Source organism: Lycium ferocissimum, chromosome 9 (assembly GCF_029784015.1).
Source record: "Lycium ferocissimum isolate CSIRO_LF1 chromosome 9, AGI_CSIRO_Lferr_CH_V1, whole genome shotgun sequence".
NCBI classification, from domain to species: domain Eukaryota; kingdom Viridiplantae; phylum Streptophyta; class Magnoliopsida; order Solanales; family Solanaceae; genus Lycium; species Lycium ferocissimum.
The window spans coordinates 48,062,255-48,081,481 of NC_081350.1; the positions used below are offsets into that span (position 1 = coordinate 48,062,255).

Below are 19,227 nucleotides of genomic sequence, written 5' to 3' on the forward strand. Positions count from 1 at the left end.
CCCAACTAAAAATGTTGCATTGTCCCTAATCCAATTATAGAGTAAAAAGAATGTAGAGGGACTCCCCTGAAAGGATGATGCCATTGAGCCAAAGCATAAGCGTGAGCTACAAGCCATTTTGCGTTAGAGAGTACACAACCCCAATCAATATTGTATAGCCAATCTCATTTTGTTTTTCTCTGGTAACAGCAAGACAAAGTGGTTAATGCATCGAGTTATTTTTTTGTTATACCTAAAGTCCACCATCATAACCCATTTATCATTGCAAACAACTTCTTAAACGACTCACTGATTCTTATATAATCATTTCTAACTATTGTCATTCAGTTACCAAAATTTTCAAGCCCAAATAGTTCTCAAGTTCAAACATTTAACCACTAAAGGAAAGAGCACAAAATGTTTGATCCATTTTAGTACCAATGAAAATATGCTGCTGCCTACATATCAATCAACCAACTACATCAGAATTGCACAAAATGTGCCCCCAAACTCCACATAAACCGAACAATAGAGAGAAAAGAAACAAAATGCCAACAAAAGAAATTGAGGGGAGAAAGAGAAGAAGAGTTTTGCACAGGTTTTGTTACTCCCCTGAAGAGTTTTGCACATTTGCCATTGCACTTTATAGCCTCTAACACCCCAACTCCTACTTCAAGAAGGGAAATAAGAGAACGGGTGGGGAGTTAAAATTTACCTGTAAGCTTGTGCCAAGCACATCACTGCATATATCATGTCCAAGTGTCCAAAGTGAAGTGTGCTAATCCCCTGCGATTCATATAAAATCAACTCCCTTCACTGCAAACCATAGTTCCTTTCACTGTTTTTTTAAGCTGCTACGAACCCATGACTTGTCCAAACTAATTCCAAAAAAAAAAAAATGTGAAATTTGGCAAATTGATCAAAAATAATAAAAGAAACTTATCTAAAAATTAATTGAATTGAAAATTAAGAAAATACGGGTTGCCTCCCATAAAGCGCCGCATTTAACGTCGTGGCACGACATGAGTTAACTTTATCATTTTTCTCTCCACTTGGAGGATATGAATTTTCGCCCCATCTTTGAATCAAGAATATGATGACGCTCATAGGGCGGTGGTAGAAAAACAAGGAGATCAACTCTCGAATGTCGCATTTTGCACTTCTTGGCATAGCAAACCTTAAAATAAAAACACCTTGGTCTTCATCACCAAATTCCTCCATAGGCTCGGGTGGTTCAATTTCCATATCACCCACCAAGCACAATGTTAAAAAATGGTTAGAATGAGATCAAATGCGCTCAAATTCCAAACTTGCATGAATTTTGACACCCTCACCCAAAAATAAACTATAGTCTTCAAAAACTACGTTATGAACATTTTTATGCAACTATAGTGTCATTTCTTCAAATTCGACATCATTCACTATTTTTAGGTCAGTTGGTTGGCAATCCACCATTAGCTCTGGAAAGTCAATCTTGACCCTTCTTAATTGGAAACCAACTCAAAACTAATATCCATGGCCCTTTGACATTGAGTATCATATGCCTCAATCTTTGCATTCAATTCGGCCTCCAATTTTCGGATAGCAATTTCAAGTAGCTCCACTTCTTGACTTTGCGCAACATGAATTTTTAGAAATTCTTTCATCATCCATGAAATGCCTTCACGGTGATCCCCATAGACTCCAAGTTGTTGAGCTTGATTCATAAGCCAATCTTGGCTCACAATTTCCACTTTGTCAAGTTCTTCATCATGGTGAGAGTCGTACAAAACTTGTAAAAATTCACCCATTGAGAAATTCATGTTCTCGGCACTTTCTTGACTACTTTCAACATCCTTAAGCTAGTGACATTATGAGCCTCAACCAATAATTTCATTTGATCCTCAAGGTGTAAATACCTTTGTCATTGCAATTAATTGCTTGCCTCAAGCCCTCGAGTGCTAAGTTCAACTTTACTTCTTTTTCAAAAATGTTCTCCAACATGAGCATTATCCTCTCATTTTGAGCATTTGAGACTTCTTCCACTTCCATAACCCTATCATCATCAAAATCAAAAGTAAAATCGTCATAGTGGGGGTTCGGGGAAGAGAAGGATAAATAAGTACAATTAACCCAATGACCATTTTGACCACCACACCTATCACAAATACTCCACTCATAGGTTTGAGATTATGCGCACAATCCGCCCCCGGGAGAATTCAAACAATTTTGCCATGAGTTTGGTCCTCACAATAAGGACAAGGGTCATCAAAGTATGAATGACTATCATCTGACCAATTTTCATTATATGATGCCGTGTACAAAATTAAAAAAAATAAACAAAGTCAAAGAAAATAACTACACAAATATTCACAAGTTTGGACCAAAGCAAGTAAACTTAAATCTCAAACTAACCCAAATACGCCAAATTGTTCCCTGGCAACGGCGTCAAAATTGATAACGTCCAAATCCACTCCTCAAAGAGAAAGTGTACACGGTCGTCGAAATATAATTTACCCAACTATGAGTCGGGGTCAAATCCACAGGGAATAATATAAAGGCAATTGAAACAAGTAAGGATTATCACCAACTAAGCTAAGCCAAATACTTTTTCAATATTTAATTTTTGATTTAACAACTGATAAAGATAAAACTAACTAGAAAGCTGGTAAAATGATCAATGGCCACAAATATGGATACAAAGGAAATTACGCTCAAGTGACGATCCAATGTATTTCACGATTTTACAACTAAGAGCGAGCTTATATTAATAGATAGTGATTTCTAAAATCTCATTGAAAGTCTTCCAACCAAATTAATGAATTTCACTCTAAGCTTTTCCAAGCCTTAGAGTGTGATATCAAGCACAACCAATTGAATCTTAAGTAACTTTCCTATTCCTAGCTCAAGTTATTAGATGAGATTTGAAGCCTCAAATTCTTGTTAATTAATCTTTCTCAACCTCAATTTTACTCTTTCAAGCTCAAATCGAAGTAAATGTGCGGGTCTTAGGGTTAGCTAATCCCTTAAGAAACATTAAAGAACAAGATCAACTATAACAACATTAACTCACTTCATTAGCAATAAAATTCATTCAATACATAAGCAAAATAAGAGTTTCATCCAACACTTTAATCATAGAATATTTCCATAAACAAGATTCAAGTGAAGAAAATAAATACTACACACTTAGATATTCATTACAAAGCAAGGAATCAAAGAAGTGGAGAAAAGTTTAAGAAAATTCTCAACCAATCTTCAAATCTTCAACCCCAAAGTGTGGTGCAAAACCCTAGCCTCCAAATCTTGTGTTTTTGTGCCAAAGATGAAACTAATTTCACTAAAGTCTTCTTTTTGTAGTTTCTCAATTCTCTCAATCAAAAATGACAAAAATAACCCTCAAGTTTTCAGATTTTCGAAATTGCAAGTTCTGGCCACTTTTTGCATTTTTAGCCACTTTTTTCATTTTCTTCAATTTGATATGTTTTTGACTTGTTTTTGACTTGATTTCTTCCAAAGCTCTTCTAAACCATATAAGCCTATAAATTAAAGCAAACCATAGCAAATGCACTACTTTTTCAATCAAACATAACAAAAATCTAAGCATAAAAAAGAGATAAATTGGTAAAAATACCAACTTATCAACAAGTAATCCGGAGGAACTGAGCGATCAGCGGGACATTCTTGAGTGTCCGGTTGGGCTTCCTGGATGGAAGTAGCACGGTGGCCACAAGAGAAGGAACAACCAGGCTAAATAATAGGATTTGGTTGAAGGATGTCCTTTACGTTCTGGATTTGACATGCAATTTAATTTATGTGTCACAACTTGTTGATCATTTAGATTGTGATGTAAAATTTCAAAAAATTATGTGTGCTATACTGGACCCCACAACGAGGAAGCTGCTTGGAGCGGGTGAGCGTCGAGGTGGACTTTACTAATTCCGGAATGTGTTGCAGATACGAGCTATGAAGGTGGAGGCAGTTGATTGGTTCGATCTTTGGCACAAACGGTAAGGTCATCCGTCAGCACAAGTAACGAAGTCCATTACGACGTTAGTCTTAAAAGAGAGTAGTACTAGATTAGATAAAGATTGTGATGTATGCCAAAGGGCAAAGCAAACAAGAAGTGTTTTTCCTTTAAACCATAATATAGCTTATGATATTTTTGATATGATTCATTGCGATTTATGGGGACTTTATAGAACCCCTTCTTCTTGTGGTGCTTCATATTTTTTTTACTGTTGTGGATAATCGTTCGCGAGCCGTGTGAATTTTACTTTTAGTCGATAAGAAAGAAGTATCCCAAACCTTGAAAAATTTCTTCGCCCTAGTTGAAAGGCAGTTTGGTAAGAGGGTGAAAATCGTTAGAAGTGATAACAAAACTAAGTTCACATGTATGAAGACTTACTTCTTTGAACATGGAATTCTTTTCCAAACATCTTGCACAGGGACACCACAGTAGAATGGAAGAGTTGAAATAAAACGCCGTCACATTCTTAACGTGGCGCGAGCATTGAGATTTCAAAGTCATCTTCTGATCAAATTCTGGGGAGAATGCGTTTTGACTGCGGGGTACTTGATCAATAGAACGCCATCTTCGGTTTTGAATGGGAAAACCCACTATGAAATTTTACACGGGGAGGCGCCTGTTATGATCACTTAAGGGTGCTATGGTCACTATGCTATGCACAAACAAAGGGAAGAACGAGGGACAAGTTTGAAAGTTGGAGTCGTAGGTGTGTCTTCTTGGGATATCCCTACGGACAGAAGGGTTGGAGATTGTATGACTTAGAGAACAATGAATATTTAGTCTCAAGAGATGTAGACTTCTACGAGACTAAGTTTCCTTTTGCCGGAGGAAGAAAGGAACCAACACAACTTGGAAGAAAACCAGACTGATAATGTAGGTACGAACGAAACTTGAATGGACGAAGTACAGATACCGGATACCGAACCTACGCATCAGCCAGAATTAGACAGGATAAATACCGGTCCAAAGAAGTATAGACAAAAGGTATCCGAGCCAACAGTATGCTACCGGAGGAGCAATTGGGTCGGGGTAAACGTCAGAATCATGAATCGATTTGGTTGCGCGACTATGTCACTGAAACATTCTGAAAAGAAAGTTCATCAACGCGTCCACCCGATCCTCAAAAACCCTTTGGTGTGCCTTATCGTTTAGGTCACTATATATCTTGTGATAATTTTTTCTCGCAACACCAAAGCTTCTTACAGCAATCACCACAGGAACCGAGCCAAAAACCTTCTCGGAGGCAATGAAAAAGGAACATTGGAGAAAGGCTATGCAGCAAGAGATCCAAGCATTGGAGGATAATGGAACGTGGACATTAGAAATATTTCCACCGGATAAGAAAGCACTCAGATGTATATGGTTATACAAGATCAAGTACAACTCTGACGGCCCAATCGAGCGATATAAAACTCGGTTAGTCATTTTCGAAAATAAACAGGAGGAAGGAATTGATTACAATGAAACGTTTGCTCCAGTTGCTAAGGTAGTAACATTCGGACCTTCCTAGCAGTTGCGACTACGCAAAATTGGGAGTTGCATCAGATGGATGTTCATAATGCCTTCTTGCACAGTGACCTTAGGGGGGAAATATATATGAAATTGCCACTGGGATTTTGTGTTCCTGGTCCAGGCCAACTATGTCGACTCCGAAAATCTTCATATGGTTTGAAACAAGCCCCAGCGTGCTGGTTTACGAAATTGTCAAGTACTTTGATGAAATATGGGTTCAAACAATCTTACTCAGATTATTCTCTCTTCATGATGCACCGAAGAGGTATGCAACTTAACGTCTTAGTCTATATGGATGACTTGATTATCTCCGAAAACGACCATAATGCCATTGAGCGATTCAAAGACTACCTACATGCATGTTTTCACATGAAGGGTTTGGGCCTCTGAAGTACCTTCTGGGAGTTGAAGTTGCACGTGGACCAAGTGGGTTATTTCTATGTCAATGAAAATATGCCTTGAATATAATCTCTGAGTCCGATTTACTAGGAGTTAAACCAATCAATACTCCTATGGAACAAAATCACGGTTTGGCGTTGGCCAAAGGAGCCACTTTGGGAAATTCAGAACCATACCGACGTCTGGTTGGTAGACTAATGTACCTCAGTTTTACGAGATCCGAGTTGTCGTATTGCGTGCATGTTCTATCCCAATTCATGCAGTGACGGAAGGAAACACACTGGAACGCGGCTCTCTATGTGGTGCGTTACTTGAAGAAGAACTCAAGACAAGACATTATGATGAGAAAAGATTGTGATCTCCAGTTGTACGAATGGTGTGATTTGGATTGGTTTGGATGTCCATTGACTCGAAAATCACTTATCGGTTGGTTTATCTCCCTCGGGAATTCACCCGTATCATGGAAAACTAAGAACCAGCACATTGTCTCTCGCTCGTCAGTAAAGGAGGAATATCGATCAATGGCAATGACAGTCGGTGAGTTGAAATGGCCAAAGGGAATTTTGCATAGTTTGGGTGTTGAACATAAATCTCCGATAAAAATGTATAGTGATAGTCAAGCGGCATTGTACATTGCGTGAAATCCGGTGTTTCACGAACGGACTAACACATTGAAGTCGACTGTCACTATGTCTTGGACGCGCTGCAGTCCGGAATCATACTTCTCAGTCATGTGTCTACCAGTAAGCAATTGGCCAATGGGGGGGGGGGGGGGGGGGTTATTGAGAGCGAATGTGATCGGACCAGTTTGTCCGATCACGTCGGTGTGTCGGTAAAACCCTAAGTCAGTACTAATATAATTGTAACAGTTATTTATGGTGAATTTGTAATTATGGTACAATAGGATATTTAGTTCTTTTAGAATAGGATTACCTTATTAAAATAGGGTAAGAAGGACCTTACTTGTATATAAGGAAGTCATTATGAATAAAAGGTAGAAAGAATTTTTTCATTATTCTTGTCTCTCTAACTTCCAGTCTCTATCTCGATTTTAATAAGTTCTAACACCATAATTACATAAAGAAAATGTTTTTGCAATCACCAAAGAGGCGTGCTTTCTTATGAGAAAGGATTGCTTTTTGAAGCAGATTTTGGCCAAAAGGTCAATACAACGACCATTGAAACCTCAACAGTAAGATTTTACCGATCAGAAATTAGAAACAATCTGCTCTCGACGTATATGCATATTCAAAATCTGAATTTTATGAATTATAAATTTTAAATTTTAGGACGACGACTTCAATGAGTAGTAACTTAGTTTTAAATTTAATTTTAATACATATTCATTGAAAATTACTGAACTTAATACATAAACAGACCCTCTAACTTGGCCTCAGCTAGCAAGTATGTCCTCTAACTTTGGGTGTGTATAAGTAGCTAGGCACCTTAACTTATCTCCACTTTGGCAATTGAACACTCCAACTTACAAAATGATCATCTAAGAACCTCCAAAATTTATATGTCACGTCACAATTTGTGTTTACGTGTTTAATTTTATACAAGTTAAGGTGCCTACTTGCGCACACCCAAAATTAGAGGGCGTACTTGTTAGCTGGGGTCAAATTTAAATGCCTGTTTATGCATTATGCCTTTTATTAAACCTGTACTTTGATTACTACCTTCGCTCTTGTGACTCGACGAAGACGAGGCGAGGTGAAAGGAAAGAGTGGATGGTCTAAGGACTTAGACAAGAAGAAAGAGATGAAGAAATGGTCCACAACTAACACATGTCATTATGTATATAACTATACCAGGGTAAAACACCAAAGTGTCTCACACATTTTAAAATTTCTCAACATGGCAACCAACGTACGTTGTTCTAATCCAATCAATTTCTAGAGAGGTGCTCCACCTTCCTCTTTCTCCCGTAGATTCTTGGTATAATAATTAATAGTAATAATAATTATACCATGTGATAAACAAAATAGTGGCCCATCCCTGACCCAAAAAGGCACAAAGGAAAACAAGTCAGAACGAAAAAAGAAAAAAGTCTACGCCGCCACGGATCACCGTAGGGATATTCATAAGTTTTTTAAAATTTGCAGTTGCAAACTGTCAACAGGCTGAGTCCGACAGGAAATCTTGACAACACATGAGATTAGTATGTTTTGTTAATTTACAATGCTCTAATTATTGGCTAACTTCACAATTAGGTCAAGAAAGGGCCAAATACATAGTTATAATCTTATCTTAAATACATAATTGAACTATAGCTACTTGATCACCACCTCAAAAAGAAAGGGAAAAAAAGGAATTGTTTCATGTAATATGTATATGCACATTGATACTCAATACCTTAACCCAAAATAAAAATAAAAATAGAGCCTCCATTCATGGTACATTCCCATGGTTTACCAAAAGGAATGATAGCCCAATATAATATAATTTGTTTTGTAAGTAAATTTATGATGACCCCATTAGGACATTAAATAGATAAAGAACATAATAAAGCGAAATAAAACGTGGACATGTTAAACCATCTTGTCCGTTAATGCGGAAGCACTCCAACCAAAATAGGATTGACTAAGAGCCCATTTGGATTGGTTTATAATTTGCTGAAAACAGATTATAAGCTGTTTTTAGCTTTTTTGAGTGTTTGGTGATCGAAAAAGTCATTTTGTCTTAAAATAAATTTTCAAAAAAATAATTGGGCATTTGACTTAACTTATCTATGAACATAAGTTCGAAAAACGGTTTATAAGCCCAAAAAAATAAGTTGAGGTAGCCCAACTTTTTTTTTTTTTTCGACTTATAAGCATAAGCTGCTTTTTTTAAGCCCATCCAAACAGGCTCTAAGTCTTTCTCTGCCTGCTCTTTCTACAGTTGACAATCAAATGTGACATTTGCTTAGGGTTGAGGAAAGGAAATGGGACCTAGTCATATATTTATAGGCGTCAAGTCTTGATTTAATAAGCACTCTCGTAACTGATTTTATTAGTTCTTCAACAAGACCTACATTACTGTCAGCTCAACCAATACGTGAAGCGATTCAGGCTAAAAAAAAATCCAACAAATGAGCGGCTCAAACCATATCCACCAACTATAATAGTTTAGGCCATTTCATAAATCACAATAATCAAACTATGACAGTCCACATTTAGTAAAAATTCTTACATGTTCCTAAGCCTGTTAACCGGTCCGGTTGGACCTGCCAGAATCGGACCTGAACCGGGAACAGAACCGGCAAACCCGGCCACTCTGGTCGCCGGTCTACCTGGGTTTTTTTGTCGGTCCGATTTTCAAAATTTGGGACCGTTAACAGGAACCGGCCGATTAAAATCGGTGAATTTTTTTTTTTTTAAAAGGCAGTTGTGGACCGGACCGTTGGGCAGCGGTCCATTTTGCAAAAATGGCTGTTTCCAATAGCTCCAAAAGGCCATTTTGGCCTCCCAACACCCCCCCCCCTCCAAACTTTTTTTATACACTTTAACCCATCCCCCACCCCTATATAAACCCCTCTTCATTTCCAATTTTAATCCACACCAATTCACTCTTCTCTTTCTCTCAATTTCTCTCAATTATAGCTACTTTGCAACAATTAGCCACTTTAAATTATAGCTACTTTGCAACAATTAGCCACTTTAAATTTCTCTCAATTAAATATTATAAAGTTTTATTCTAGTTTCAATTATTAATTTTGCAATTATAAAAAAAATTGTTGGTGGAGTTGGTGATTTTGCAACAATCCGAAGTAGCTCCAAAGCTTTGGTGGATTTGTAATTCTAGCCACCTTCACTTTGGTGGAAATTAGTCCGGCAATTTGGTACCTTCGAGTTCCAGCTCTATCTTTATTTTTCGCTATTTAATTTATGCAATTTAATTCTCGCAATTTAATTTGTTACAATTTATTTTCTTGTGATTTATTTTCGTGTGATTTAAATTAATTCTATTTAATAATGTCGAAGAGAGTGACACGTGGTTGCGGTAGTAGTGGTATTGTTAGGGGTGGGTTTAATGAGGAAACATTTGTGAACGAAACACCTAATTTAGGTATGGATATTGGTGGAAATAATCCACTTTTAGATCATGAGGTAATTCAACACTATACTGGCACTTTTAATGAAATTGATGATGATGATGAAACACAAACCCCCGAAAATCCCATAAGAGATACAGGTCCTGCACAATCACATACACAAGATAAATCGCCAAGAACTCGTAGGCCAATCGCTAGAATTTGGAATTTTATGACTAAAGATAAGGAAAGACAAATAGCTACATGTAATTTATGTAAACAAGAATTTGTTTTTAGGCAAGAAACTAGTAAGGATGGTGGAACAGGTTCACCAATGGGTCATATGATATCTAAACATAGGGATGTTTAGGGAGAGAAAATGGATTCAAATGTGGGGGTATTCAACAAACAATAGACCCACGAACCGATAGAAATTTTAGCTATGACAAGAAAAAAGATCGTATAGAAATAGCTAAAATGGTTGCTTTTGATGCTCTACCATTTTCCTTTCCTTTCCTTAGGGTTTGGGTTTGTTACTTATATTCAACGTTGTTATAATCCGTTGTTTGAGAGTATTCCTAGAAGTACTTGTAGAGCGGATATTATAGATTTTTATAAAAAAATATAGATTTTATTTGCGTCATGCATTTAATTTTTTTAATTCTTTAAATTGTAGTGTTTCTCTTACCACCGATTTGGGTCTTAGTCTTAACAAGTTAGATTTTTTTGCTATTACATGTCATTGGGTTGATGATAATTGGGTGATGCAAAAAAGAATTGTGGCTTTTTTATATGATGAAGGGAAAGGTCGTCATGACGGAATTTTTTTAGTGAATTCAATGTCAACTATTATGAATTTTTTTAACATTTATAGAAAAACACTTTGTATTGCTTTAGATAATGCTTCTAATAATACAAAGGTGGTTGGTCTTTTAAAAGGGAATTAAATCCTCCGCTAAAAAATATTTTTCATGTGAGATGTAGTTGTCACATTTTAAACTTGATTGTTAGAGATGGTCTTGACTATTGAAGATTCTATTCAAAAAGTTAGAAATGCGGTTGCTTTTCATTTTTGTAATGCTAATAAGCAAAAAATGAGAGATTTTAAGAATTCTTGTGTCCAAAATGGCCTTAAAGCTAGGAAAATTCAAGTAGAGGTTGACACTAGGTAGAACTACACTTATATGATGTTACAACAAGCATATGATTATAGGATTCTTATACAACAAGTTCACAACCATTTTAATACGGATAGTGATGACTGGATAAATATTAATGATTGGGAAGATGTTAAGGAATGTATTGAACTTTTACAAAAAATTTATAATGCAACTCTTGCTTTTTCTAGACAATTCTATCCCACGGTAATCGAAATTTTAGCCTACTTAGCGGAAATAGCTAGAGTTTTATATGAGTATAAAGATAAATCCGGTTATCAAGCGGCTATTTTTTCTATGACATCAAAATTTAAGAAGTAATTTTTTCCCATCCCAACTTTATTTATATTGGGTTCTCTTTTAAATCCTTGTTTTAAAATGTCTTATACTAGAGCATTGGTTGGTCAAATTTATAACTATTTAGAAATTGACGAGGGAGTTGAACCATCTTTACATGACGCCGAGTTCACGATTGATGCCGAGTTTAGAAAATTTTTTAGTCATTATTCTACTTTAGAAGAAAGTGCTACACCCGTTGCTCCACGCCCTACTACTTCTCAAAGTAGCAAAAAGGGCTTGTCGGTTTTGTCGAATTTAAAAGTTTTACATTCACATCCAACTCCTACTAATAATGCAAACTTTGATGAATATCACCTTTATTTGATGCAGCCAAATGTAGATATCAACCAACTAGATGATTTGGACGTCTTAGCATGGTGGAAGAAATACAAGACGAGTCATCCGATACTCTCAAGAATAGCTCGAGATATCCTTACGGTTCAAATATCAACCGTGGCTTCGGAAAGTGCATTTAGCCAAGGAAGACAACAAATTGGAGACTATAGACACTCATTATCCGGATTTAGCTTGCAAGTACTAGTTTGTATTCGCGATTGGATTAGATCGGAGTGACTCAACCAAAACTCAGAAGCGGTGGAAGGCGAAGAGGAAGAGATTGAAGATTTGATAGCAAGTGGAATAGACCAAATGAAAGACTTTGAAGATATCTTAATGACCGAATATAATATTGCGGATATTAGCCAAATGATTGACACTTTTTGATTTTATTCTTGTACTACTTTTTTGCAACTCATGTATTATTTGCAAGTTGAAAAATATATGGCTCATTGAGCTTTCTTCTATTTACTTGTGTTCATATTTTTACTTATATTAAGTTAGGAATATACCTAAAATATACTAAGAATATACTTGAAATATACATCTACTTGAATTAAAAAATAGAAAGTTATATACTTGGAAAATAACTTAAGTTATAATACATATAACTTAACCATATATATATATATATATATATATATATATATATTATATATATATAGCTAATATATATATAAGTTAAGTTTTTTCTAAGTTTATAAATTTCTATTTTATAACTTAATATATATTTATATTATAAGTATATTCTTATATATATATATTTAGGTATATCTAGTATAAATATACTTAAGTTATAAATAGAAATTATATATTATATATATAATATATATATATCTATATATATATATATATATATATATATATATATATATATATATATATATATGTATATTAGTATATATATAAATATATAAACTTTAGTTATAAACTTATATAACATATATAAATATATCTACAATATACTAAAAAATACTATAATATACATATACTATACAAAAAAACAAAAAAGGGTTTTTTTTACGTTTAAAACCGGCCGGTTCCGGTTTCCAATTTTGGAACCGGTTAACCGGTAACCGGTGGCCGGTTCCGGTTTTTTGACCGGAAACCGGCCGGTTTCCTAACCGGTTGCCGGTCCGGTCCGATTTCAACCAGTTAACGGGCTTACATGTTCCCAAGTATTTTGACCTTGGCTTTGTTAAATGTCAACAGGGTTAGCTAAATCCGACAGAAAATCTTGAAGATATAGTCTTATAGATGTATATCTTCAAATGATACTACAATGAGGTTAGTATGTATTTTTGTTGATTTACAATGGTCTTGGTAACATGAAACACAGTGAGTTCTAAGTTTTGTTTAAAAATTGAGAGAAAATAACGTGTGGTGTTAACGTCGTTTCCTGCATTTGTAAAAATTATTCAATCTTAAGAAAAAGCGCTGTAAGGATGCAGTTTTGTCTCTTTTCCTTTTTGACTTCTAACTCATCATGCAAGTTATGATGCTTTATATTTATATACAACTAATTTGAATATTAATACTTGACAGAGAAATAATAATTTATATGTCAGTTGACTATTATTTAGATTATTAATTATAAGTCGAATACATCTAGAGCCCCTAAAACTTTGCGGTATATTTCATTTGGACATTCGAACTATAATCTGTTTCAATTAAGCACCTAAACATGTGATAAATAAAGTGTTCATGTAGACACTCCTAGCTTAAAATTTGGAAAAGTTTATGTGCATGTTCTCAAGCTCACGTTACGTGAATAAGTTAACCACTTAAATAAGTAGCCTCCTTTAATTATGCAAATCAGTCTCAATTTTAACATGCATGAGATTTTACAGCTTATTAAGGCTGATTGTATAATTAAAGGAAGGTAGCATATTTTAAGCGGTTAACTAATCTACGTAATAGGTGGTTGGGAATACGCACAGAAACTTTTCCAATGTTTGAACCGAAAGTGTCTAATAAAAACATTTTAGCATGTGTTCAGATGTTCAATTGGAACAAGCCTTAGTTTAAGTGCCTAAACGAAATATACTGACAAATTTAAAGGGTTGCCAATGTGTTAGCCTTAATTAAACAAATAGCATTTCCCCATAATCATTACATTAAACTTAAAACTTGGGATATATAATGTATCGCTTTTAAATGAAGGAAATAGAAAAATATAGTCAAGCGGATCTAAATTCTTGATCCACACAATAATTATCAGATATTAATTCTCCTCATATGGGATTAATTAGTTCTAAATTAAAGGTTTGACTATAGACAAAATGATATTTCTCCGATTCTGCCGGTGTATGGAAGTTTATTAAATACAGAATGAAACATACTTAATACAGACTTAATGTCATGTAGTTTTGTGCATTGCAACAGATAGCTATGACTTCTTTTGTGATGCTAATTTTCTTGCTCTTGACTTTCTGGTTCCTCAATTCCTCTGTTTCTTTTGGACAAGCTGAGGAATTATCCATTGGAGACAGAATTGACACAAACAAAACAATTACAATTGGTGTTACTATTATTTCTTCAAGTGGAAATTTTGAGTTTGGCTTCTTTACACCAAACAATGGTACCAGTTACTACATTGGCACGTGGTACAAAAACATAAGCCCGCAAACAGTCATTTGGGTCGCGAATCGCGACTCGCCACTTTCTTTCTCGGAAATGCCCAATGCAGAATTCGCGATCAGGAATGGCAATTTGGTCCTCCTGAATGGGACTCGACAGCTAGTTTGGTCAACGAAAGTCAACTCCAGAAAGTCTGACGATTCTATGGTTGCAGTTCTTGGTGATGATGGAAATTTTGCTTTAAGAGATGGTAATTCAAATTCAACGTCTCATGTACTCTGGCAAAGTTTCGATCATCCTAGTCATACCTTTATGCCTGGTGCGAGATTTAGTTACAACAAGAACACCCAAGCAATGCAATATATCACGTCCTGGAGGAGTTCAGATGATCCTAGTCCGGGGCCTTATACTGTCGAATTTAATCCAACAAATGGCCAATTTAGGGCAATGTGGAAAAGGACCGAGGAATACTGGAACAGTGGTGCTTGGGATGGAGATAGTTTTAGAAATGTGCCATATAACACTCCCAACACAACAGTCAACTATACGTATGTCAACAATGACAACGAGGTTTACTACATCTATACCTTCTTTAGTCCTTTAGTCACATCAAGATTTGTGATTGATGTCACCGGGGAAATGAAGCAGTTCACATGGTTGGATAGCTCCAAGCAATGGAATGTGGTTTACCTTCAACCAACACGCTCTTGTGATGTCTATGCTTATTGCGGGGCATTTGGAACTTGCAATCCAAACTCAACTTCAGTATGCAGGTATGGTGGCGAATTAAGGATTTTTTATTGTAAACTTAATGACTTCATGTCTTGTAAATATACTACACTATAAATAATAAGTACAGGAATTTGTATCATAGGTGCTCAGTTAATATATATGTATGAACCATAACATAGGTCTGCTATTATGCAGGTGTTTGCCTGGTTTTGTTCCCAAATTAGACACCGATTGGGATTTAGATATTTTTTCTCAAGGTTGTGTTAGGAAAACAAATTTGAGCTGCGGTAGTAATCCAAGTGCTCCCTTTAAGGACAAGTTTTGGTTGATGTCTAATGTGACATTACCCAAATACTATGAAACTGCCAGAGTTACAAGCGCGACAAAATGTGAATCTGCTTGTTTAAATAATTGTTCTTGTACTGCTTATGCTTATGATGGCACTGAATGTTTAACTTGGAGTGAAGAATTACTAAATCTGCAACAACTGTCTCAAGATGATCAAAGAGGAAGAAACTTGTTTATCAAACTAGCTGCTTCTGATTTTCCAAGTGGTAATCAAAAAGTTATACATATCTACTTTATGTAGTTGGCATTCTTTAGGCAGTTTGTCTTAGCTATGTCAATAATTTTTTCTAAGTAGATATCTACTTTGTTTTGGATTGAGCAGCAATTAAAGCGAAACCATCATGGTCAACAAGGCTCAAAGTCATTGTTCTTGCAACAGTATGTGTGACAATCCTAGTAGTAAACTGTTTTATCTACATTTACTGTAGAAGAAGGATTGCAAAAGGAAAAGGTAAAGGAATTTTTCTTACCAAACACTTTCTTTCACAACTTTATCTCAATATTGTTTTCTAACTCATTGAATTCTTTCACTTTTTTCTTTAGGCCAGAGGAATTTCTTGGCTCATTTGCAGAGCAGAGATAATCTTATTGCTTTGACAAATGAAGATGATGAGAATAGCATCGATGCTCCATTTTTTAGTTTTGAAAGCATATTAGCTGCCACAAATCAATTCTCAGAGGCAAACATGCTTGGCCGAGGGGGATTTGGTCCGGTTTATAAGGTAATTGAATCTTTCTTCTTTTTTTTTTTTTTTTTTTCCCATATATAATGTATCCTCTGGCTTATATATGTGTATGATTGTGTATTACTTCTTTATTCCTATTTATTTGTCCTATAGTCTTTTAGGAACAAAGGAAATAACACTTATTAAGCACATTTAACATTCAATTACTTGAAATAACACACTTTTGATCCCTTTGCTTATGAATATTTATAAATTTTCAGATTCACTAACCGTTCCAACGTTTTTACCAATGTGTTATAGTAAAATTGTATTGCTATTTCATATTTAAGGGTAATATTCTTCTAAAAATAGTCCAAGTATAACTTGATTTTTACACAAAGAGACCAAAATCACATATTAATTGAAGGTCAAATTGGATGAATCATATACCACAAGGACAGAGATTATAATTTACCAATAACTGAGACCAAAAATGTCATTTTCCCTTAAAAATATTACTAATAATAAGAGTTTGACTAATTCAACCTTATTTATTATTTGTTCTTTCACCTATTAATGCTAAGGTTAAAATTGAAAAAATATAATTGGTTCTCTCTTGTTTTTCTTTTGAAAAAAATTGACAAGTATTTTGGAACAACTATTTCCTGCAAACATGACAAATAAATAGGAACTGAGGAGTACATTTTTCGAGCCATATTTAATAAGCAAGTTACTACATTCTGATATATATTGCTGGAATGTTTTATTAGGGTAAATTTCCAGGAGGACGAGAAATTGCAGTTAAAAGATTATCAACTCAATCTCGACAAGGCATAGAAGAATTCACAAATGAAGTGTTATTGATTGCAAGAGTTCAACATAGGAATTTGGTTAAACTTTTGGGCTATTGTGTAAAGGGTGATGAAAAGATTCTACTTTATGAGTACATGTTAAATAAAAGCTTGGACACCTTCATATTTGGTTAGTAATTAGTCTCTTGCTATTACTTATTTCTTCATATTAACTAATCATAGTTAAATGATACTAATTGATTTCACATAACTCAACTAGATCAACAAAATTGCACACTTCTGGATTGGAAAAAACGATTCGATATTATACTTGGAATTGCCCGTGGAATGTCTTATCTACACCATGATTCAAGGTTGACAATCATCCATAGAGATCTGAAAACTAGCAATATTTTACTAGACGAAGGAATGAACCCCAAGATTTCAGACTTCGGCTTAGCAAGGATTGTCCAAGGAGACTATACACGAGCAAATACGACAAAAATCGCTGGAACCTGGTAAGTTGAAAACATTAGTTCTATATTAATGTTTAAAGATGTTGAGTTGCAAAATGTGGCTAGCTAGTTAAAACAAACCGATTTGATTGAAAATCTTGTTTTAAAAATTTACAATATCATACAAATATATATACTTATTTTGTGTGATTATTTTTTCTCATGTAGTGGCTATATGTCTCCGGAATACGCGTTGAATGGATCATTCTCAACCAAATCAGATGTATTTAGCTTCGGGGTAATTTTACTCGAGATTGTCAGTGGTAGAAAAAGCACTGGATTTCATCAATACGAAGAGGCAATAAATCTTATAGAACATGTGAGTGAAAAATATAATTTTAAGTTTTGGTGTTTGATTTTAATCAATAAAGAGGCAATTTTTTCTATACTGACATTATTTTTTGTATATATGATGTGATCGTATAGGTTTGGAAATTGTGGGAAGAAGAAAAAGAAATCAATTTGGTTGATGAATCGCTACGTGAAACATGTAAGTTGGATGAAGCAATAAGGTGCATTAATATTGGCCTCTTGTGTGTACAAGAGAACCCTTGTCAACGTCCAAGTATGTCAAACGTCATAGTAATGCTTGGGGGTGAAAGCATGATTTTACCAAGACCAAATCAACCAGCTTTTGTGACAAGAAGTACTATTTCTAGTAAATCTACAACTTCTTCCTCTACCAACAATGGGCTAACTATTACAATTGAACAAGGTCGATAACATGGGAAAGCTACGTACAAAGTTTTGATGCCCAAATGAATTCATTTGCCTGACATATCCTTGAGGAAATAGTTCAAGAAAATTCTTTCATATCATAAATAGAGTCCAATTATAAGGTGAAATTAATGTGACTATTTTTTTAATCTGTGAAGTTGAGTGTTTATTATGTTGTATCATTATTATCAATCGTAGGTTTTCTTGTATATGATATTTCAGTTATCAAAGGTGCACATAGGCTTCAAAATTTTGTTGTCTTTAAAATAAGCAAATTTTGCTTCCCCTTGTTTTTTTTTTTTTTTTTTCCCACCCATTTAGGAGGATTTATAGTGTTTCCACACTTCCTCCAACATGTTTCTCGAACTCCAGTGACCTACCGTGGGTGAGAGGCGTTTTTACCACTGAGCCATCCCTCACTTGTCCTTCCCCTTGTTAATAACATTATAGAAGCATTTTTTCCCCCCATATTTCTTGCGACATTAATTTTAAGCATATATTTCTTGTTTAGGACCCGTTTGGCCATGAGAATTTTTCACTTTTTTCCGATTTTTCTTTTTCTTCATTTTTTCCGGAATCAGCATTTGGCCATGAAAATTTCAAATACGACTTCAAGTTGTATTTGGAATTTGAAAAACACCTAAAACCCTGTTTTCACTTTTTTTACTTTCAATACATTGAAATAACCAAACATTCTTTGCAAAAACTATAATCAAACATAACTCCAACTTCAAAATTCCAAATAAAGTGAAAAATATTTGATTTTCATGGACAAACGCCTACTTAATGTGCCACAATAATATTCAAAGAGGCCAAAAAAAAAAAAGGAGGAGGAGAAGAATGGAAATGTTCATAGACGACTTGCATATCTCTTAAGCATTGAGCTTTTGCATTCTCATTGTACCATGTGTCGTGGAAAGACTATTATGGCAACAGAGCCATAAGAAATTTTTGATCATTTGCGGAATGAGGAGTATTGGTGGGCAAAGCTAGGAAGTAGTGTAGATAGATTAATTAATTAGAAAGGGGTCAAAATGCCTTTAACTTATTAGAAATTGTTGAAAAATGCCATTCTTCCACTTATTGGGTCAAATTTGCCCTTTCTTCAACTTATTGGGATAAAAAATGTTCTT

General features: G+C 34.9%; 1 protein-coding gene across 1 annotated transcript; it reads left to right on the forward strand.

Annotated features, from left to right (window-relative positions):
• Positions 1 to 5,234: 5,234 nt before the first annotated feature.
• LOC132031995 (G-type lectin S-receptor-like serine/threonine-protein kinase At4g27290) lies at positions 5,235 to 18,380 on the forward strand. Its single transcript, XM_059421828.1, has 9 exons — positions 5,235 to 5,474; positions 14,132 to 15,099; positions 15,254 to 15,612; positions 15,729 to 15,857; positions 15,950 to 16,128; positions 16,842 to 17,052; positions 17,143 to 17,380; positions 17,546 to 17,696; positions 17,804 to 18,380. The coding sequence occupies exons 1-9, from the start codon at positions 5,235 to 5,237 to the stop codon at positions 18,098 to 18,100; spliced, it is 2,772 nt and encodes a 923-aa protein (XP_059277811.1). The 3' UTR covers positions 18,101 to 18,380.
• Positions 18,381 to 19,227: the final 847 nt, after the last annotated feature.